General features: G+C 41.9%; 1 protein-coding gene across 1 annotated transcript; it reads right to left on the bottom strand.

Annotated features, from left to right (window-relative positions):
• Positions 1-17,087: 17,087 nt before the first annotated feature.
• On the bottom strand, positions 17,088-19,471 carry LOC110521756 (forkhead box C1-A). Its single transcript, XM_021599595.2, has one exon. The coding sequence runs from the start codon at positions 19,108-19,110 to the stop codon at positions 17,695-17,697; it is 1,416 nt and encodes a 471-aa protein (XP_021455270.1). The 5' UTR covers positions 19,111-19,471; the 3' UTR covers positions 17,088-17,694.
• Positions 19,472-19,672: the final 201 nt, after the last annotated feature.

A 19,672-nucleotide genomic window follows, 5' to 3' on the forward strand; every position in this document is an offset into this window, starting at 1 on the left:
ACCAAACCTAAACAAGCATAAATCCTGGGAAAATGTTATTTCGATCAATTAAACTAAATCTGATCTCTTTGGCAATACAGATCAGCGCTGTCGTTACTGACGACCAAATTAAACATTCAATGAAAAGAACACCCTCTCTACAATCAAACGTGGGGAGGTCTGATTATGCTGTAGGGTTGCTTTGCTGCCTATGGTACTGGGGGCCTTGATCAGGTGTTTTGGAGTCCAATGTTGAACCCAGGGTCCAAAAACTAGGTCTCCATTGAAGGTGGTGTGTCTTCCAGCTGAGCAATGACCCAAAACACACATCAAAAACACCAAGGAATGGTTAAAAAAAGAGACTGTTCTGGAGTGATGCAGCGAAGAGTCCCGATCTGAATAACATGCCAAATCTATGGCACAAGATGAAAACAGAAGTTGGTGGAGGGCACACCTCAAACAGAAGAATTTGAGCAGTTTGCTACTGAAAAGTGTGCCAAACGTCCAGTAGAAAGGGACAGCAAGCTCAGGGGTGCCAATCATTTTGTCCATGCCATTTGTCTTCATTTTCTAAATGAATATTGTAGACTTAAGTTGACATTTATTTAAGTTTACAAAAAACGAATTGGTTCTGCAAGGTTAGAAATCCAATAACAAGGTGTGGTGACCAAGTATTTCTTTATTTTATTTACTTTTTTTAAGAAATCGGGAATTACTTAAGAAAAGTGCAAGGGTGCCAATATATTTGCCCTGAACTGTACCTTTATCACATTTGTTTTAAAGTCCCTACAAATGTACTATTTACTCGAATCCCACTATGTCTTCAGAGAGCAGTCTAAACATAGCACATAACCTAGAACGCATTTCTGTTATTATCACTGTTGCATATTTCCAGACATGTGCACTATTTTAAACAGGATATACCACAAACCTGGGTTCTGTTCCAAATCGGATCCATATGAAGATTATATTGTTCCCCATCTGTTAGTAGTTCTTGTTATTATTCGGTACATGTATGCTCTGTCTGTTCGGGGTAAGCTGGCTCGGCCGCACAGAACGCTCTTGTTTTAAATCTCTGAGAAGGTAGAGTTTTTCTGCAGGCGTGTAAGTGTGTTTATAATTGTGTAATAGACATATGACCCCTCATCTGTGATTTCCGCTAGTTAGAAAATGTCTAGAGATGCTGAGCAATGCAGGAGCACTGAATCCAAAGTTTGTGTTCTCAATGTGGACTTCAATGTTTGATTTGAAAGCTCATTATCAGTGTAAAGATACTGTATCAAAGGTCTAACAAACATATGGACTTCTCTTCTCACTGACCAATCATAGAGATGCAGGAACAGAAGTGTACAGAATCTCAGGCAGATGTGTCAGAATCTCAGACAGATGTGGATTATCATGGTTGTCATGCTGAGGTAGGGCATGATGATGCAGTATGAATACTAGCCCTCAGCAACGCCACTTCTGGCCACATCATGACACTGCATGGGATATTATAGTGAGCATAGAGCTCCTAGAAAATTATTAAGTATTTTAATTCCTAATTCTATGATAGTGAGTCAGTCCCTGGAGTGGCTGGGATTCCATATAAGGAGGTATTCCCCCTATTTATCCCTCCTTCCCTTCACAATGTTTATATTCATCATTATTTTGCCCAGATCTCAACATGGCTGTAGGATATTTTGAATAATGCCATTTCACTTTAATATGTCTCATCTGAGAATGTTGTATCTCACCTATTATTTTAATTCATAAAGGTATGTTCTAGACATATGTTAAAGGTATGTTCTAGACATATGTTTGTTTGTGCTTTATAACAGATAGCAGGCTGGTTAAATGTTTTAGTAGGTTTCAAGTGCTTTTTAAAGTTTGAAATCAATTGGGGTGGACTCGCCTTGAAACCCTTCGTTATTCGTGATAAATACAGCTGATATTAATTTCACTTTCAAAATGTTCTCCTTTTAAAATAGAACATAATTAATGTTATTATAGAGTCACTCCATTAAAAACTTCTATAATTCATATAATTATGTAACGTTATATAATTATGATACTTAAATGATAAATGATGTTCATTGCTGTAATAATAAGTCTAGAAATGTGGCTGTTTATAGCACTGGAACCCAACTGAATGTGATTCATGTAGTGTAACTCTCTAGGACTGCAAATGGACTTTGTGAACTGACTACTAAAAGTGGACAAGAGCTTTTATCAGATGTCTGATGTGAAGACTAATATCACTGAAAAAAGTTATAAAAAATAAAATAACTAACTAAACATTTTATGAATCAACTGCAACAAAGTTTGTGTGTGCACGTGTGATACGAGTGTGTGCATTTGCATGTGTGTTTGAGACTGTTAGACATGATGATTGAGGGCTGTGGAGCAGCTCAGAGATGTGGGTCCCTGGTCTATAAAAGGCTGAAGTATGCGTGTCCCTGAGTAGGACCAGGCTAGTCTAAGGCTGATGTAACGTTCCTCTGTAATAAGATCACCCAGAAACAGACATTTTCAAGCGTTTTATTGTCAGAAAAAAAAGACTGTTCTGCCTTTATAAGTTAATTTCTCTATTTAGCCATGGATATGAGCATATTGGGACTGACACATACTCTCTTTCTATAAATATGTAACCACATAATCAACTGTAAATCTAATTCTTAACAATAAGTGTGAGAATTTAACAGGGTTGTTCAAGAAACTTGTGTACGATTCAAAGATACACATTGATTTTTAGGATAACAACTAATTAAGCAAGATGGCACCAACAGACAGGGTATCCTGGCTTCCAGTCCTTAACAAACTATGCAGTATTTTGTTTTTTATGTATTATTTCTAACATTGCTAGCCCAAAAAATGTTAAGTGTCATTACATTCAGCCGGGAAGAACTATTGGATATCAGAGCGATGTCAACTTACCAGCACTACGACCAAGAAAACAACTTTCCCGAAGCGGATCCTTTGTTCGAACCACCCTGACACAAAACAACTTTGCAGCAGAAGACTTAGACAGAGCGGCCTTCTGGTCAGACTTCGAAGGCACGCACAACACCCACCACTTCCGAGTATATTACTCGCTAATGTCCAGTCTCTAGTTAACAAGGTAGACGGAAATAGAGCAAGAGTTGCTTTCCAGAGAGACATCTGGGATTGTAACATACTCTGTTTCACGGAAACATGGCTCTCAGGGGACATGCTGTCGGAGTCGGTACAGCCACCGGGAATCTTTGTGTGTCGCGCCAACAGGAATAAACATCTCTCAGGGAAGAAGAAGAATGATTAATGACTCATGGTGAAATTGTAACAACATACAGGAACTCAGGTCCTTCTTTTCACCTGACCTAGAATTGCTCACAATCAAATGCCAACCTTATTATCTCCCAAGAGAATTCTCGTCGGTTATTGTCACAGCCGTGGATATCCCCCCTCAAGCCGATACCACGACAGCCCTCAAGGAACTCCACTGGACTCTATGCAAACTGGAAACCATATACCCTGATGCTGCATTTATTGCAGCTGGGGATTTTTAACAAAGCAAATTTGAGAACAAGGCTACCTAAATTCTATCAGCATATTGATAGTAGTACCCAGGCTGGCAAAACACTGGATGACTGCAACTCTAGCTTCCGTGATGCATACAATGCCCTCCCCCGCCCTCCGTCCGGCAAATCTGACCACGACTCCATTTTGCTTCTCCCCTCCTATAGGCAGAAACTGAAACAGGATGTACCCCTGACAAGGACTATTCAACGCTGGTAACACCAATCGGAATCCATGCTTCAAGATTGTTTTGATCACGCGGACTGGGACATGTTTCGGTTAACCTCAGAGAATAATATAGATTTATTTGCTGATTTGGCAAGTGAGTTTATAAGGGAGTGCATAGGAAACGTTGTACCCACTGTGACTATTAAAACCTACCCTAACCAGAAACCATGGATAGATGGTGGCATTCGCTCAAAACTGAAAGCATGATCCAGCACATTTAACCATGGAAAGATGACCAGGAATATGGCCGAATACAAACAGTGTAGTTATTCCCTCGGCAAGGCAATCAAACAAGCGAAATGTCAGTATAAGGACAAAGTGGAGTTGCAATTCAATGGCTCAGACACAATACGTATGTGGCAGGGTCTACAGACAATCACCGACTACAAAAAGAAAATCAGCCACGTCACGGACACCGACGTCTTTGCTTCCAGACAAACTAAACACATTCTTTAACCTGCTTTGAGGATAAAAAAGTGCCACCGATGCGGCCCGCTACCAAGGACTGTGGGCTCTCTTTCTCCATGCTCGACATGAGTAAGACGTTTAAACGTGTTAACCCTCGCAAGGCTGCCGACCCAGATGGCATCCCAAACCGTGTCCTCAGAGCATACACAGACCAGCTGGCTGGTGTGTTTACAGACATATTTAATATCTCCTTATCCCAGTCTGCTGTCCCCATGTGCTTCAAGATGGTCACCATTGTTCCTGTACACAAGAAGGCAAAGATAACTGAACTGAATGACTATCGCCCGGTAGCACTGACTTCTGTCATCATGCTTTGAGAGACTAGTCAAGGATCATATCCCCTCCACCTTACCTGTCACACTAAACCCACTGCAATCTGCATATCACCCCAATAGGTCCACATACAATGCAATCGCCATTAAACTGCACACTGCCCTATCCCATCTGGACAAGAGGAATACCTATGTAAGAATGCTGTTCATTAACTACAGCTCAGCATTCAACACCACAATACCCTCCAAGCTCATTATTAAGCTTGAGGCCCTGGGTCTCAACCCTGCCCTGTGCAATTGGGCCCTGGACTTCCTAACAGGCAAGGAAACAACATCTCAACTTCACTGATCCTCAACACTGGGGCCCTACAAGGGTGTGTGCTCAGCCCCCAACTGTACTCCCTGTTCACCCATGACTGGGTGGCCATGCACACCTCCAACTCGATCATCAAGTTTGCAGACGACACATTAGTAGGCTTGATCACCAACAACGATGAGACAGCCTACAGGGAGGAGGTGAGGGCACTCGAAGTTTGTTGTCAGCAAAACAACCTCTCACTCAACGTCAACAAAACAAAGGAGACAGCAGAGGGCGCACCCCCCTATCCACATCGACGGGACAGCAGTGGAGGAGGTGGAAATGTTTAAGTTCCTCAGCATACACATCACGGACAAACTGAAATAGTCCACCCACACAGACCGTGTGGTGAAGAAGGCACAAAAGTACCTCTTCAACCTCAGGAGGATGAAGAAATTTGGCCTGTCACCTAAAACCCTCACAAACTTTTACAGATGCACAATTTAGAGCATCCTGTCAGGCTATATTACTGCCTAGTATGGCAACTGCACCGTCCACAACCACAGGGCTCTCCAGAGGGTGGTGCGGTCAGCACAACGCATCACCTGGGGCAAACTACTGTACCTGCCCTCCATGACACCTTCAGCACCCGATGTCACAGGAAGGCCAAAAGATCATCAAGAACAACAACCACCCGAGCCACTGTCGCTACCATCCAGAAGGCGAGGTCAGTACAGGTGCATCAAAGCTGGGACCAAGAGACTGAAAAATTGTTTATATCTCAAGGCCATCAGACTGCTAAACAGCCATCAATAACACAGAGAGGCTGCTGCCTACATACAGACTTGAAATCTTTGGCCACTCTAACAAAGGGATCACTTGTCACTTTATTAATGCCACTTTAATAATGATGTTTACATATCTTGCATTACTCATCCCATATGTACATACTGTATTTTATACCACTTATTTCATCTTGCATGGGCCTCTTGGTCATTGCTCATCCATGTATTTATATGTACATATCCCATCCCGTTACTTGTGTGTATTAGGTAGTTGTTGTGGAATTGTTAGATTACTTGTTGATATTGCTGCACTGTTGGCACTAGATGCACAAGTATTTCACTACACTCGCAATAACATCTGCTAACCATGTGTATGTGACCAATCAAATTTGATTTGATTTGATTTAAATGTTTAGACTGTTAAAATGAGGAGGGAGAGTGAGATAAGAAAAGAATGAGTGAGAAAAGAAAGTCAGGAGACAAACAGAAAGGGTAGGGGATACAGAGAGAGAGAGAGAACAAGTGAAAACGAGAGAGAGAAGGGTGTCTTTTCCAGGTTGTATCTTTGGTGGTCTCAGGCAGGGTCTCAGTGGATTGTGAACCTAGTGCAAAACACAACAGGGAAACAGAGGAGGGAGCAAGTAGGGGATGAGGGAGGGAGGGGGTTACACCACTGAAGTCCCACAATTCATCATGCTCTGGCACCGATAGGGGCCGTCTGGATGAGAGGGAGGGGGGAGAATCGGGGGAGTCTGGGATTGATGGCCAGTGAGACTTTGTGACCTCCCTTTCCCCGAGAGAGGGGATACTGCCGTGTGTGTGCGCGTGTGCGTGTGCGTGCGTGTGTTGTGAGAGAGAGGATCTGAATTTGTTAGACACAGGATCTGTGTTAGACACAGGATCTGATTATCTGTGTACATCCTACAGACATCCTAGTGAGTTGAGTTTGATATTGAGAGATAGTGGAGATAGTAAGTCTTTATAATAGGAAGTCTCTACTGGACTCTGACTGTAAAATGACTCTGTTCTAAACACCATTCTCTGGCCATGAAACATGACTGAGATATTTTTGTTTCTCTCTCTCTCCTTCTTCCTTTCTCTGTCTCTCTCTCCCCAGAAATACCTGTAAGGTGACAGCAATGACAAAGTTAGTCTGGAAAGCAAAGATCACTTTTGAGATGGGTGTTGCGCTTTACTCTGTGTAACCGACTAGACAGCCTACTTTTAACACTGTTTTTGTAACCTAAGTCAATGTGTGCATTTATGTGAGAAATCAGCGTTTGAGGATAGAGTTGGATGCACATATTTTTATTTTACCTTTATTTAACTAGGCAAGTCAGTTAAGAACAAATTCTTATTTTCAATGATGGCCTAACAGTGGGTTAACTGCCTGTTCAGGGGCAGAATGACAGATTTGTACCTTGTCAACTTGGGGGTTTGAACTTGCAACCTTCCGGTTACTAGTCCAACGCTCTAACCACTAGGCTACCCTGCCGCCCCTATGGGCCAAAAGAGACAGAAACCTTACCTCAGGTCTAGGGACAGTGGGACCCTGACGATCTTAATTGACAGCACTTGATTTGCTTATCTAGCTTTGGCTCAGCACCTAGATCTGGTTGCTGCCACCTGAGGGATGGAGTGTGGAAGTTTATCCTGAATAGTGTGTTTGTCTACAGTGCCTTCTGAAAGTATTCACACCACTTGACAGCTTCAAAATGTTGTTGTGTTACAGCCTGAATTTAATATAATACTGGAATATCAAACTGGAATAATATCAAACTGGAATTATGTTTTTTTGTTTTTTTATTTTATTTTTAACAATCGAATTACAGACGAAAGGCTGAAATGTCTTGAGTCAATTATTCAACAACTTTGTTATGGCAAGCCTAAATATGTTCAGGAGTAAACATTTGCTTAACAAGTCATATAATATGTTGCATGGACTCACTCTGTGTTCAATAATAGTGTTTAACATTATAATTTTTCATTACATTACAACCTCACCTCTTTGCCACATATATAATTATCTGTAAGAAGGGCACCTGTTGGTAGACATTGAATATCCCTTTGAGCAATGAGAAGTTATTATTTACACATTGTATGATGTCTCAATACCCCCAGTCACTACAAATATACAGGTGTCCTTCCTAACTCAGTTGCCAGAGAGGAAGGAAATCACTCAAGGATTTCACTATGAGGCCAATGATGACATTAAAACAGTTACAGAGTTTAATGTCTGTGAAAGGAGAAAACTGATGATGGCTCAACAACATTATAGTTACTCCACAATACTAACCTAATTGACAGAGTGAAAAGAAGGAAGCCGGAACAGAATCCAAATATTCAAAAAAATGCATTCTGTTTGCAATTTTGGCACTAAAGTAATCCTGCAAGAAATGTGGCAAAGTAATTTACTTTTTGTCCTCAATACAAAGTGTTATGTTTGGGGCAAATCCAATACAACACATTACGGAGTACCACTCTCCATATTTTCAAGCATAGTGATGGCTGCATCATGTTAAGGGTATGCTTGTAGTAATTAAGGACTCTGGAGTGTTTCAAAATAAAAAAGAAACAGAATGGAGCTAAGCACAGGCAAAATCCTAGAGGGAAGTCTGGTTCAGTCTGCTTTCCATCAGACACTGGGAGATGAATTCACCTTTAAAACACAAGCCCTAATTTAAATTGGAGAGGTTTACCAAGAAGACAGTGAATGTTCCGAGTTACAGTTTTGACTTAAATCTATTTGAAAATCTTTGGCAAGACCTGAAAATGGTTGTCTAGCAATGATCAACAACCAATTTGACAGAGCTTGAATTTGATTTTTAAGAATAATGGGCAAATGTTGCACAAATCCAGGTGGAAAGCTCTTAGAGACTTACCCAGAAAGACTCACAGCTGTATTTGCTGCCGAAGGTGCTTCTACAAAGTTTTGACTCAGGGGTGTGAATACTTACGTAAATTAGATTGTTCTGTATTTAATTTTCAATAATACTTTGTGAGAGAGAAAAAATATCAGCGAAATGCTGTAACACAACAAAATGTGGAATAAGTCAAGGGGTATGAACTGTACACTGTATGTCCTAACACTAACAATAACCTAACACTAACCTTCCCCCCATATTGTGTGTGTGTGTGTGTGTGTGTGTGTGTGTGTGTGTGTGTGTGTGTGTGTATGTGTGTGTGTGCGTGTGTGTGTGTGTGTGTGTGTGTGTGGTGGGACTGGAGATGCACACTTCTTTGATGACATTCTTCCCAGCCAGCCTCTTGTGTTGTCAGTCCACTTTTTTAAACACAACTTAAACTGGGGAAATTAAGCAGCTTTTAAGTAGCAAAACTAATGCTTTATACCTGGTTATGAGCCTAATAGAGCAATAAGAAGTAGCTAAACTCTGATTAAACCAACCGATTTGGACAAATCTCCCACTTACCAACACAGTAAATGACATCAACATGACTAAATAAAGAGAAAGCAGTTATCTGAACAGATTTGATGCATACAAATTATGCTATCTCCAGTATTTCCCTTATTTTTGTCTTAGGGCTTTTGTATTTCAACCTTTTTTTCCCAGAATCTATAAACTGTTTGGTTGTCAGTGTTTGTAAATTCATATTTAGGCTACTATGTAGGTTAAGAGTACATAATATCTGTTTCTAAACTAAACCACTATTGTACTCTTTAGGAGCTGGTGAAAGAGAAAGTTGATGCTGACATCCAACTCATGAAGAATACTACAAACACATAAAACCACGTCCTGTAAATCAATGCAAACCTAGGGAATCAGCTGAGCACTCCAGACCACACAGTGCTCTACAGTCGCTACTGTACGTTAGAACGAATATTACAACTCCTCTGGAAATAATTGTTTCGTCACTTTTCTGTCCCAAATTAAGTCTGTCCGTCTGTCATTTGTAAAATCACCCAAAAATATTTTATAGATTTCATTCAACGTTTGTGCAATCATTTGACATATGTATTTAAGAATATAAATACAATACAACCTGTTATTTGATATATTAGTTGGCCCTATACTTTGTGAATATTTTCTTGACTGTTGATACCCATACGCTTCAGCACTTTCACCTTAACATTTTAATTATCCTAAGTGTTTATGATTTGGATGATAATTCGCTCTTCAACGTTATTCCACAAATATGTGGATAGACCAGAGGACACGTGTACAAATGTGTGCCTGATAAAAAGGGGAGAGATGTTATGTCTTTGGTTACATCTTGTAAGGGTATTTTAGAGGTAAAACCTCAAGCTTGAGGCGAGTCAGAATCTTGGAGTAATGTTGTCTGAGAGAGTCTCGCGCCCAGGTTGCTCAGAGGTCGATCGAGTCCCAGCCCCTGTCATTTCCCTTCCCCTGTCATTTCCCTTCTCGCACTCGGCGTTCCTCGGTTTTGCCCCGTGAGCACACTGCCCCTATTAATTCCTCAGGAAATGCGCTTCCTCGAGGCCTGGCCCTGCATCCCACTCCTGCAGAATGTCTCTCAATCTAGACGTTCTGTGTGCCCGGTCCAAGCACAGCGCTCCCGGGAGGCTGCTTCTACTCTACATAATGACCTCTGTCGTTTTGTCGTTGACTCCTGCTGCAATATGTGGAAAATTAACCGCTTGACCAATCCCGCTAAAGTCGATGTCCGCGCCCCCGCGGAAATCTAATTAGCATAATAATAAAACATCCCAATAAAATCTATCAGTTTAAGACAGAGATATATTTTTTTATTGCATTGGGTGAGTCTCAGTCTACTGCATCCGCCTATGTTGCACTTCTGCATTTGCGGTGAAAGGTGACAGAGCTGGAGCAGTGTTTGTCAGACCATGAGACATTCCAAAAATCGGTCTTCTTACAAAAGCGTCTGTAGCATCCGAATGGTTTGACCTTCAAGCTATTATGAAGAGATTGAAAGATGAGACTCTCACGAGCATGTGCATGTCAGTTGTTTTGCTCTAGGAAACCCACAGCCCTCACAAGACCAGTCTGAAGGTCCCATACCCGTTTTAAAAAATTAAAATATATATGGAGACTGTTTAATGCCAAAAATATGGGGTTAGATACACACATAGACATATATATGAATATATATATGCATGTATGTATATGTTTCCTGACATTTCTTATATCCCTTAGATACAGGAGAGACACTTCAGAACAAACTTCACTTTGATATGTTTTTGGGACTATCTGTTGTTCCATCTAGTGAATATGTTATTCAATGCGTTTGTTTGGGTTAATAGCAGTAAGACCCAAAATAACTTTTCATAAATAAAATATGTTATATATTTTTGGGATACTTCAAGGGGTCTTAATATCAAGTAGATAAATGATCCTTGTTATGACCTTCTTAAAACGATTCCATATAACGTCGGGAACCCTTTGACATTTTTTCTTAAATTGAAAATGTAAGGTTTCAAAGTAAGTTTGCAAAGAGGGAACGAACTGATTTGTATAGATTTGCCTGCCTGCCTCTCTCTTTTTTTTCTTAAAGACATCACCTCGAACATTTAAACTCACAGTTTGACCATTGGAGACAGCGCTGCATCTGTGTGGACCTGTAATTGGTAACAGATGAAGCTTTGAGGTTGGCCCTGGAGCCCAGCAGAACCCGGCTGCGAGCGAAAACACACCAGTTTCCACTGTGCCGAGTCTCCTCCTCGCGCCCTACCGGCCCCACACAGGTGCACGGGCCCAGCCGCGCGCCACCACTAACTGCAGCAGAACTGTGCTGGTCGAGGCTTGTCTTGTCTGGACTTACTAGAAAAGAACGCGAGAGGAGTGTGTGCCATCACCATATTTTTCAGAAGAACTTGGCTATGAAAAACTCAAATAATAATTTCGACAGTAAAAGAGTAGACCAAAATAAAATTAAATACTCTAACAATCTCCTGAAATGGTGGTCTTTAAAAAAACGTTTTTATCGCGCTCTGTTCATTACCCGTAGGCTATTCCTAATGTGTGAAATGGAGGGTATAGCTTTGTATTGCTAATATATTTGCCTCAATTTGAATATAAGGTCTCATTAAAATGTTTGGTTTCATGAATATGATCCAAATGTAATATATACAGGCCCGAGTCAAATCATTGCCTTACCAGTTTGGAATGCATTCTCAATGTGTTTTTGTTTTTCGTGTCATAGGTCACCGTTTAAAATCAGCTATCACCTGTTCTTCATAAAGCAACAGAGAATTAATGAAAATACACCACGTCCATAGCCTAGTAGGCTATAGGCTATATACTCTTTAAATAAATCAAAAGTGAGAGTGAAAAGAGAGCGTGAATATAGAAAAACGCCAGCGGAAATGGCGTCCTTAAGTCATCTGAACCCTATTAGTGCTTAGCATTTCTGACATTCTCCACTGCCTCGATAAATAAACAAGTAAAGGGGAAATTGTTTGGTAAGTGGAACTCTGTAATTGGATTTATCTCTAATAAAACATAGCAGATTGAGATTACCATCAGAAAGGGCCCCAAATACTGATGCGGTATGAACATTCATCTAAAATGTTGTTTGTTTGTCTTTTTCCTGTAAGATTATTTGTGTGCTATTTCTAAAGGCTGACTGTCACCAACTGATGAGCGAATAGAGAAGCATGAGATCGTCTCGATTACCCGAGAACCCGTACAAAAGCATTTAATTGTTCATTCTCTTGTCACTTGGATAGCCTATATGTCTAGTTTATAGCAATACTGTATCGAGTAGCCTAAATTCATAGTTTACTGTTCGCTGTTTACATAGTGATAATTACTGTTTCGTGTTCTCCTTTTCTTTCCAACATATTGACTCATAATCATAATCCTTGAATTGGTGTTTGGCATATCGGTTTACGACAGTTGATAGGTATAAGCCTGGCTCAATTACACTATTGTAATAGAACCTATCGTGTCTTAGAACCACTAAACGTCCCCACGAAGCAGTGGCAATCTTCACCGTCACTTCTGATTTTTCCGATTGGTTTGGAAAATGGCGCGCCTTCAAGCGTTTTGATCTCGCCAGCTCCTTGGCTCCCCCGGATTTTGCACCGAGGCCTGCCCGCATATGACCGGCCTGGGCGATGAGACAGACGTGACACTCCTGTGGTTAGATTTATCCCCACCACGACCTTAAACAGTGCTTAGTAAATTATGTCTTAATGTATCAGACGTGTTAAACAGAGCGAAGATTGAATGACCGTAGATCATTTTTTGGGACATATTCATGCATTATCTTGAAGGCGGCCAGAAGTGTTGGGTTTGTAGGCCTTAACAACTTAATTGAAAGGCGAGGGGAGGGTCTCAGCGAAGCGTTACACATCCTCTCTCTCTCTGTGTGTGTGTGTGTGTGTGTGTGTGTGTGTTGTGTGATATTGCTGTTGCCTGGCAAATTGATTTGATAAACTCTTGCCCCTGACGCCATGTCAGTCTGTGTGAGCATTGAGCGAATGGTCATGACATTCCAACAGACATTCTCACGTTCACTCATTACGTTTTTAATTACGTGTTTAGCTCATTGTGGAATGTGCAACACCTAACAAATAGTCAAATACAGTTTAATAGTCATGGGGAAATTGTGTTGTTGTGGTCATACTTAGGCTACTTTAATCAAGGCTATTATTAGAATATTGCCTGCGAGGTCAGCGATCTTTTCCTATACCAGGCTGTTTGTTTTAACCTAATTCTTTCATAACTATAATGCATAATGCATAGTTTGAAAGTTAAAATCCTTTATTTCATATCTGTCCAAATTCCTTTATTTCTTGACAAAATTATTTTTCTAGTATTAAATCAAGAGTTAAAACAAGTCCGGTTATCGTTATTGCAGCAGAACTCCTCGCCTTGATTAAATATTATCTGTGTCCATAAAATGAGTATTTAGCAACCCATATTTAATTAACGTGTAATAACTTAATTTTAACCTCAATATTAATAACGTGTTCATTTGCATAACGCCTTATTTTATCTGAAAAACTGATCACATGCATTATTTTTGTCATAAAGGCAAGCACTCCCCTCACTATCTGTCAACCTAAATAAAGTTCAAATCAATAGTAGGCCTACAGAATGTATTATTTTACAACACTTGAACCTTCTTTAAAGATATGCCTGTCTCCACAAAAAAATTATGTGGAGACAGGCATATCTTTAAAGAAGGTTCAAGTGTTGTAAAATAATACATTATTTTTGTGTAAACGCCTAGGCTATAGTGTAGCCTATTAGCTAGTGCTGTGCATGTATGTAGTTGTGCGTGTGGAGGAGGGTGGCCAAGTAACCCAATCGATTAGTCATCTCTGTCTTGTCAACAGTAATAATCCATGATGTGTTCTGAGGTTTGTGTAAACAGCGCGGGAGAGTGGCAGCTTCAGAAAGCAACCGGTGCTCATATAGTGGCAGCACGTCGTTTCGCATTTTTATGAAGCATTGTTGACATCCTCCCCATTGACCTCTACCTCTCGCTCTGCCTTTTCCGTCCCATGAAAAATGATTCCGCGCGCTGATTGAATTTTATTCCTTCCTGACCTGGCCCGTTCGTGACAGCGCCATCCATCTTCGTGCGCCGACTTGAAGTTCGTTTATTACTTCGGAAAGAATCTGATGAATTTTATTAGCGCGATTATGGCTAGGCATCTATGAGAGACGATCAACATTTGAATTATCTGCCTATTGAAATATTGCTCGGCCACTATTATATTTCAATCTAATTATATGTGTATTGTTGTGATACAGCCTATGCCAATGCATAGATCTACATGTATAGTTGTTTATTTTGTGTTGTCGTGATAAAAACGGTACAGCCTCTAACCAGTAGACTACAAGGAAGTTGTTTTTATTAGGCTACTGATACACCAATGGTTTATGCGCCATAATAAAATGTGGATAAAACCATCCAGGTTAATAAGCAACATTAGCAGTGTTTATTACTACAGACTAACAGCCTGGAACAGGTCGACGGACTGGAACAATTTTGGTTTGGGCTGTCAAGCAGCCTAGATTGAGTGGAGCATTTGTGCCGCGGTGTAGTGTTGCCTGTTCACTTGCTCCATTCTCGATCCAATAGATTCACAAATGCAAGCAATCACAACAATGACACATTTTCACTGACAACCAGAGAGAAGTCAATCTCCGACCCAGTCCTGCCTCCCCTACTTGCCCTACAGACACACCTGCATTACATTTGGGCCTCAGCAAAGCGCTGGTGTCAGAGAGTAAAACTATCTCCTCTCCTCCACTGTTCCTCCACTGTTCTTTAATCCACAGAGCCCGGGGCCGACTGGCTGCTGGTTCTGGCTCAGCGCGGAGGTATGTGATATAATGCATATAGGCTAAATTCATTATTCTCATATGTTTGACTGAGCCCCAGGCTGTGTCCCAAATGGTACCCTATTCCCATATATAGTGCTCTACGTTTGACGCCCTGGCACTAGGGAATAGGGTGTCATTTGGGAGGGCCCCCAGTCAGTTACTCCGTGTAATAGTCAGACCCAGGGCCACATGCTTAGAGGCCGCGGATTAGGGAGGAAGGGAGGGAGAATATTGTCTTTGACACAGTAAGCAAGCAGATGCTTTCTGACATCCCTGTACACTCAATTAACGAGCAAATTGCCCAAGCTGTAGTGACTACCAATTGTTACTCTATTGGAACGATGAAGTAGCTTGACTGGTGGTGGTCTGCTGCACAAACATGTTCGTTTTTTTTTTTAAGGAAACCACTACAATTTTGTTGTGAATTTGTTTAAACTGCAAATTTGTTGTATCTGCAATTCAAACAGTCAAGCTACAGTAATATCTTAGCAGTGATTATTTTAAAACATTTTAAATGGTACAAATTGGTGTGTATTTAATTAAAGGAAATAATAATAATAATAACGATATAGTAATGCAAAAGAAGATAACACATTTTCACCAGATCTTGTCCTATAGCATTATCAATACATTTTCTTGAAACCGACATACATATTTTTTTAAACAATATCTAGATGAACAATTATACTTTTAATTCCTAATTTAAATTAATTCAAAGTCTCTCTCTCTCTCTCTCTCTCTCTCTCTCTCTCTCTCTCTCTCTCTCTCTCTCTCTCTCTCTCTCTCTCTCTCTCTCTCTCTCTCTCTCTCTCTGTGTGTGTGTTGTTGGCAATGTTTTACGTAATCTTTAACAAGTTGCTGCAGCAACCAAACATCTGGCAAAGATAATATTTCAGGTATGCGTGGTATAACTAAGCGTCCGTAAACACACGTGGCCACTCCAAACAACAGCCGGATACGCTGGCACCGGGGAGCTAGTAGCCTAAACAGCGACCTAGCCCTCCATCAATAGCCGTGTTACAACGTTTGGCTCCTGGCTCGCCCTGCACCAAGGACCCGTTAAACTAAAGGAGGCCTGGAGGTCAAGATGATGACAGAGTATCTCATCTCAGGGGGAAAAAAAGCCAAGCCAAGCTTACATATGTTGTCACCAAATTGACTCCACATCCCTCCTCAATATAGCCTTATGATTTTAGAATATAAATTACTACGGTATCTTAATTGCACAAACACAACATTTGTTTGTGTAGTTATGTATCTCTCTCTCTCTCATCTCTATCCCTCTCCTCTGTCTCTCTATCTCAGATTGTGTGCTGTAGTTCTGTGGAACATTTCATTTCTGCTGACTACACAAATATAGGCCAAGGCAGAGGAGTGGGCCCAGTAGCCTACATCTTATTTTAGCTTTTTATAACAAAGCAAACATGCCCAAATATTGCAAACCCTGCATTCAAGATAGTCCTAAATGTAGAAACAAAACTAGCTTTTTGCTCATCATTATTTTGATTGGATGTTTTGGACACACCAATCGTATTTCCCCCTCTAGCACATCCCATAGCCTAAGGAGAGGTATGTTGAAACATTTGTTATGTTACCATAACAATAGCCTATCCTTTCACAGGAATAACTAACAATTACACGGAGATATATCACAAACCCTGGGTACTTGCATAATACACTACAAGCCCAGGAACAAACATATAGCCTATAATACATCCTTTCGGATTACAGTACATGTAATACATCAGAACAATCGGATTAGTGGCTGTAGCCTTGTGTGTGTGTAGTATTGCTTTACCTTGTAATAATACTGGGACTCATGAGATTGTCACCTCGTTGAAACTGTTTGTGTTTTTACAGGGATTTCTCAAGAAAATAAACCAATGCAACTCACTACAGACTGCAACGTTTGCTAGCAGAACAAAACTGCGTGCTGATGTACCCCAATAGGCCTCATTATTGTAGCAGGGCCATAAGGCCATCACAGTACATCAAGACAAGAAATAGAACGCCTTAATTACTCTAAATAGCCGCCGTAAATGTAGTCACACTGTGTGAGGTGTTTTGTACCATCGTTTATGTTTCATATAATTAATTCGATATACAGAAGACAAACGTCCCCTGCAGTTTGTTTATGTTTAGGCATACCTCAGTCTTTTAAAATGACACATTATTTGAACCATAGGCCTATATACAAATGACGTCTATGTACGAACAGAAAATGCAACATGACACCTAATTTTGCAATAATAGGCCAAACTTTTATTTTACATTGCGTCCCTTATTCTAAAGCCAGGACAATATAGGCCTCTATGGCGAGCTAATAAACACGTCAGATTTAAATCAAATAGATTGGCAATTTATTAGACAAACAATGCAATGCCTTCAGAATACTTATAACACATAAGACAAAACATTTAATAGAATAGGTCGGTATACAAGTTCCCCTCCTTTTTTATAAAATAACAATTCCTAGGACAATTTTAGGCAGCTGAATTTGGAAACTTAGTCCAGAACATCCAACTAGAATCCCTTACTTTCTAATAATAAATTACTATATGCAATTTACAATCAATAACACGTTTATAAAAGGGTGGATGTTAAAACAACAATCTTTAAAAACAAAGTTCCCGAAGTGAGAGAGAAAAAAACTTACGTGTTTTTTGGTGTTGTAACACACCCCTCTGTCTGACATACACACCAGAACAAATCTCATCTCTCTCAATATGTTTAGTCCATTCTGTGAGGAATAATGGACCGGTATGAGGAAGGTTTAAGTACAAAAAGATGAAAATATATATATTAAAGTTATTCGTTTTTTTTTTTTAAACATGGTTTTGTTGTTTTTAGAACTTGCTGCAGTCATAAACGAAAGCTCCGGAAGTACGGTAGATGGATTGACCGGAGGGGAAAGCCATTTGACAGCTATTATTCCCGTTAACCGGGGAGCTATTCAAACCGATCCGTTGAGACTCGAACATCTCTCGCACCGAGTGGAAGTTCTGTTGCTGTGCCGGGTAGCTCGTGCCCAGATGTCCCAGGTCCCCGTACCAGGACGCGAGCCGGCCCTGGTGCGCGTGGTGACCACCATCCTGTCCCACGCTCAGGTTGCCATGCCCGAGCGGGGATGTGGTCGTCGTGGTGATGGAGTAATCGGACAGTGTCTCGTCCACCGTGGTGGAGGGCGCGAGGTGGCCGCCTCGGTCTCCGGCGTACAAGCTCATGGCTTGCATGTTGCAATGGTATGTAGCGTTAGAGTTCGTGGAGATGGAGTTCTGGTTGCAGTTTGGTGAGTTGTAAGCAGACGTCTGGTTGGGGGAATAGTTGAGCGATAGAGAGGGGGTTATACCTGTCCTAGAGGATGCGATAAGAGGGGACGTGAGCTCCGTGGTGCCCTGGGGCGACCCCCGAAGTGAGGTCATGATGTTGTCCACGCTGAAGCCCTGCGCCGCCGCCTGGATGTGGTGGTGATGCTCGGGGCCCTCCATTGAGAGGGACCGGGCGGAGGGCACACTGTGCGGGCTGCCGGTGGACATACTACTGCTGCTACCAGGACTCTCTGTTTTGGGCACAGGTAAGCCTGGGGACTCGGCCTGTGGAGGAGTAGAAGTCCCGTTCTCCGTCTTTATATCCTGGATGCGCACGGGCTGGGAGCCTTGCACGGGCTGCTCGTTCTCCAGGTCAGGGGCTCCTCTCCTTGACGAGTCCTTGCCTTGCCTGTCATCCTTGTCCTTCTGAACATTACTCTTCTTGAACCGTCTGCGACGCCTCAGGAAGCTGCCGTTCTCGAACATGTTGTAGGAGTCCGGATCCAGAGTCCAGTAGCTGCCTTTACCCGGCTTCTTATCGTCCCGGGCCACTTTGACGAAGCACTCGTTGAGGGACAGGTTGTGCCGGATGCTGTTCTGCCAGCCCTGCTTGTTATCTCGGTAGAACGGAAACCTCTCCATGATAAATTGATAAATCCCATTCAGTGTCACCTTCTTGTCTGGTGAGTTCTGTATCGCCATGGTGATGAGGGCGATGTAGCTGTATGGAGGTTTGACCATGTCCTTGGGCTGGTGCTGCGGGGTGTACGGTCCGTACGCACGCGCCATGCTGGCCTGGTACTGGTCTTGGGCCGGGTGAGAGTACATACTCATGGGAGCAGACATACCGGTGTATCCTCCACCGGTCGCGGCCCGGTAGTAGCTCTGGTCACTGCTAATATAAGGCACGACGCCAAGGGAGTTAGGACTGGAGACGGAGTAGCGCGCCTGCATTCTCTCCTCCTCGCCTTCCCGTAAAGTTTGAAAGAATGAAGAACTCTCCCAAAAGTTTCAGCCGGACGGGGATGGGTAGCTCCGGTTTCCTTCGCAGTCTCCTTTGCTTTATTTTCTGTTTGTTGCGAAGGGAGTTTGGGGAAATATGTTTAGCCTAAGCCACGGCTCGCCAGGGTGACTGGAGTGAAGGCTGCGCACAGTCTACTGAGGCGAACATTGAGAAAACTACAGCTCAAGCATCCGTCACGACAGAGAAACTTGTTTTACTCTGTTCACATTTTGGCCTGTGGCTGCTCCTCCCCGAATGCGTTCCAACATCCAATCCGATGGGAGCTCAATTCGAACGTGCACGAGGAAAAGCAAAGTTGCAGCAGTCAGAGATCCTTCCAAGCTGTGTTAGACACACAGGCACGCACACACACACACACACACACACACACACACACACACACACACACACACACACACACACACACTGAAATTAAACAAGGAGAGGTGTGCGGAACTCCCAGCTCACGTAAGATGATTTGAGGGACAACACTATAGTATTGCTCAATTTGCC

The sequence above is a fragment of the Oncorhynchus mykiss genome, chromosome 30, assembly GCF_013265735.2.
Source record: "Oncorhynchus mykiss isolate Arlee chromosome 30, USDA_OmykA_1.1, whole genome shotgun sequence".
Lineage (NCBI taxonomy): Eukaryota > Metazoa > Chordata > Actinopteri > Salmoniformes > Salmonidae > Oncorhynchus > Oncorhynchus mykiss.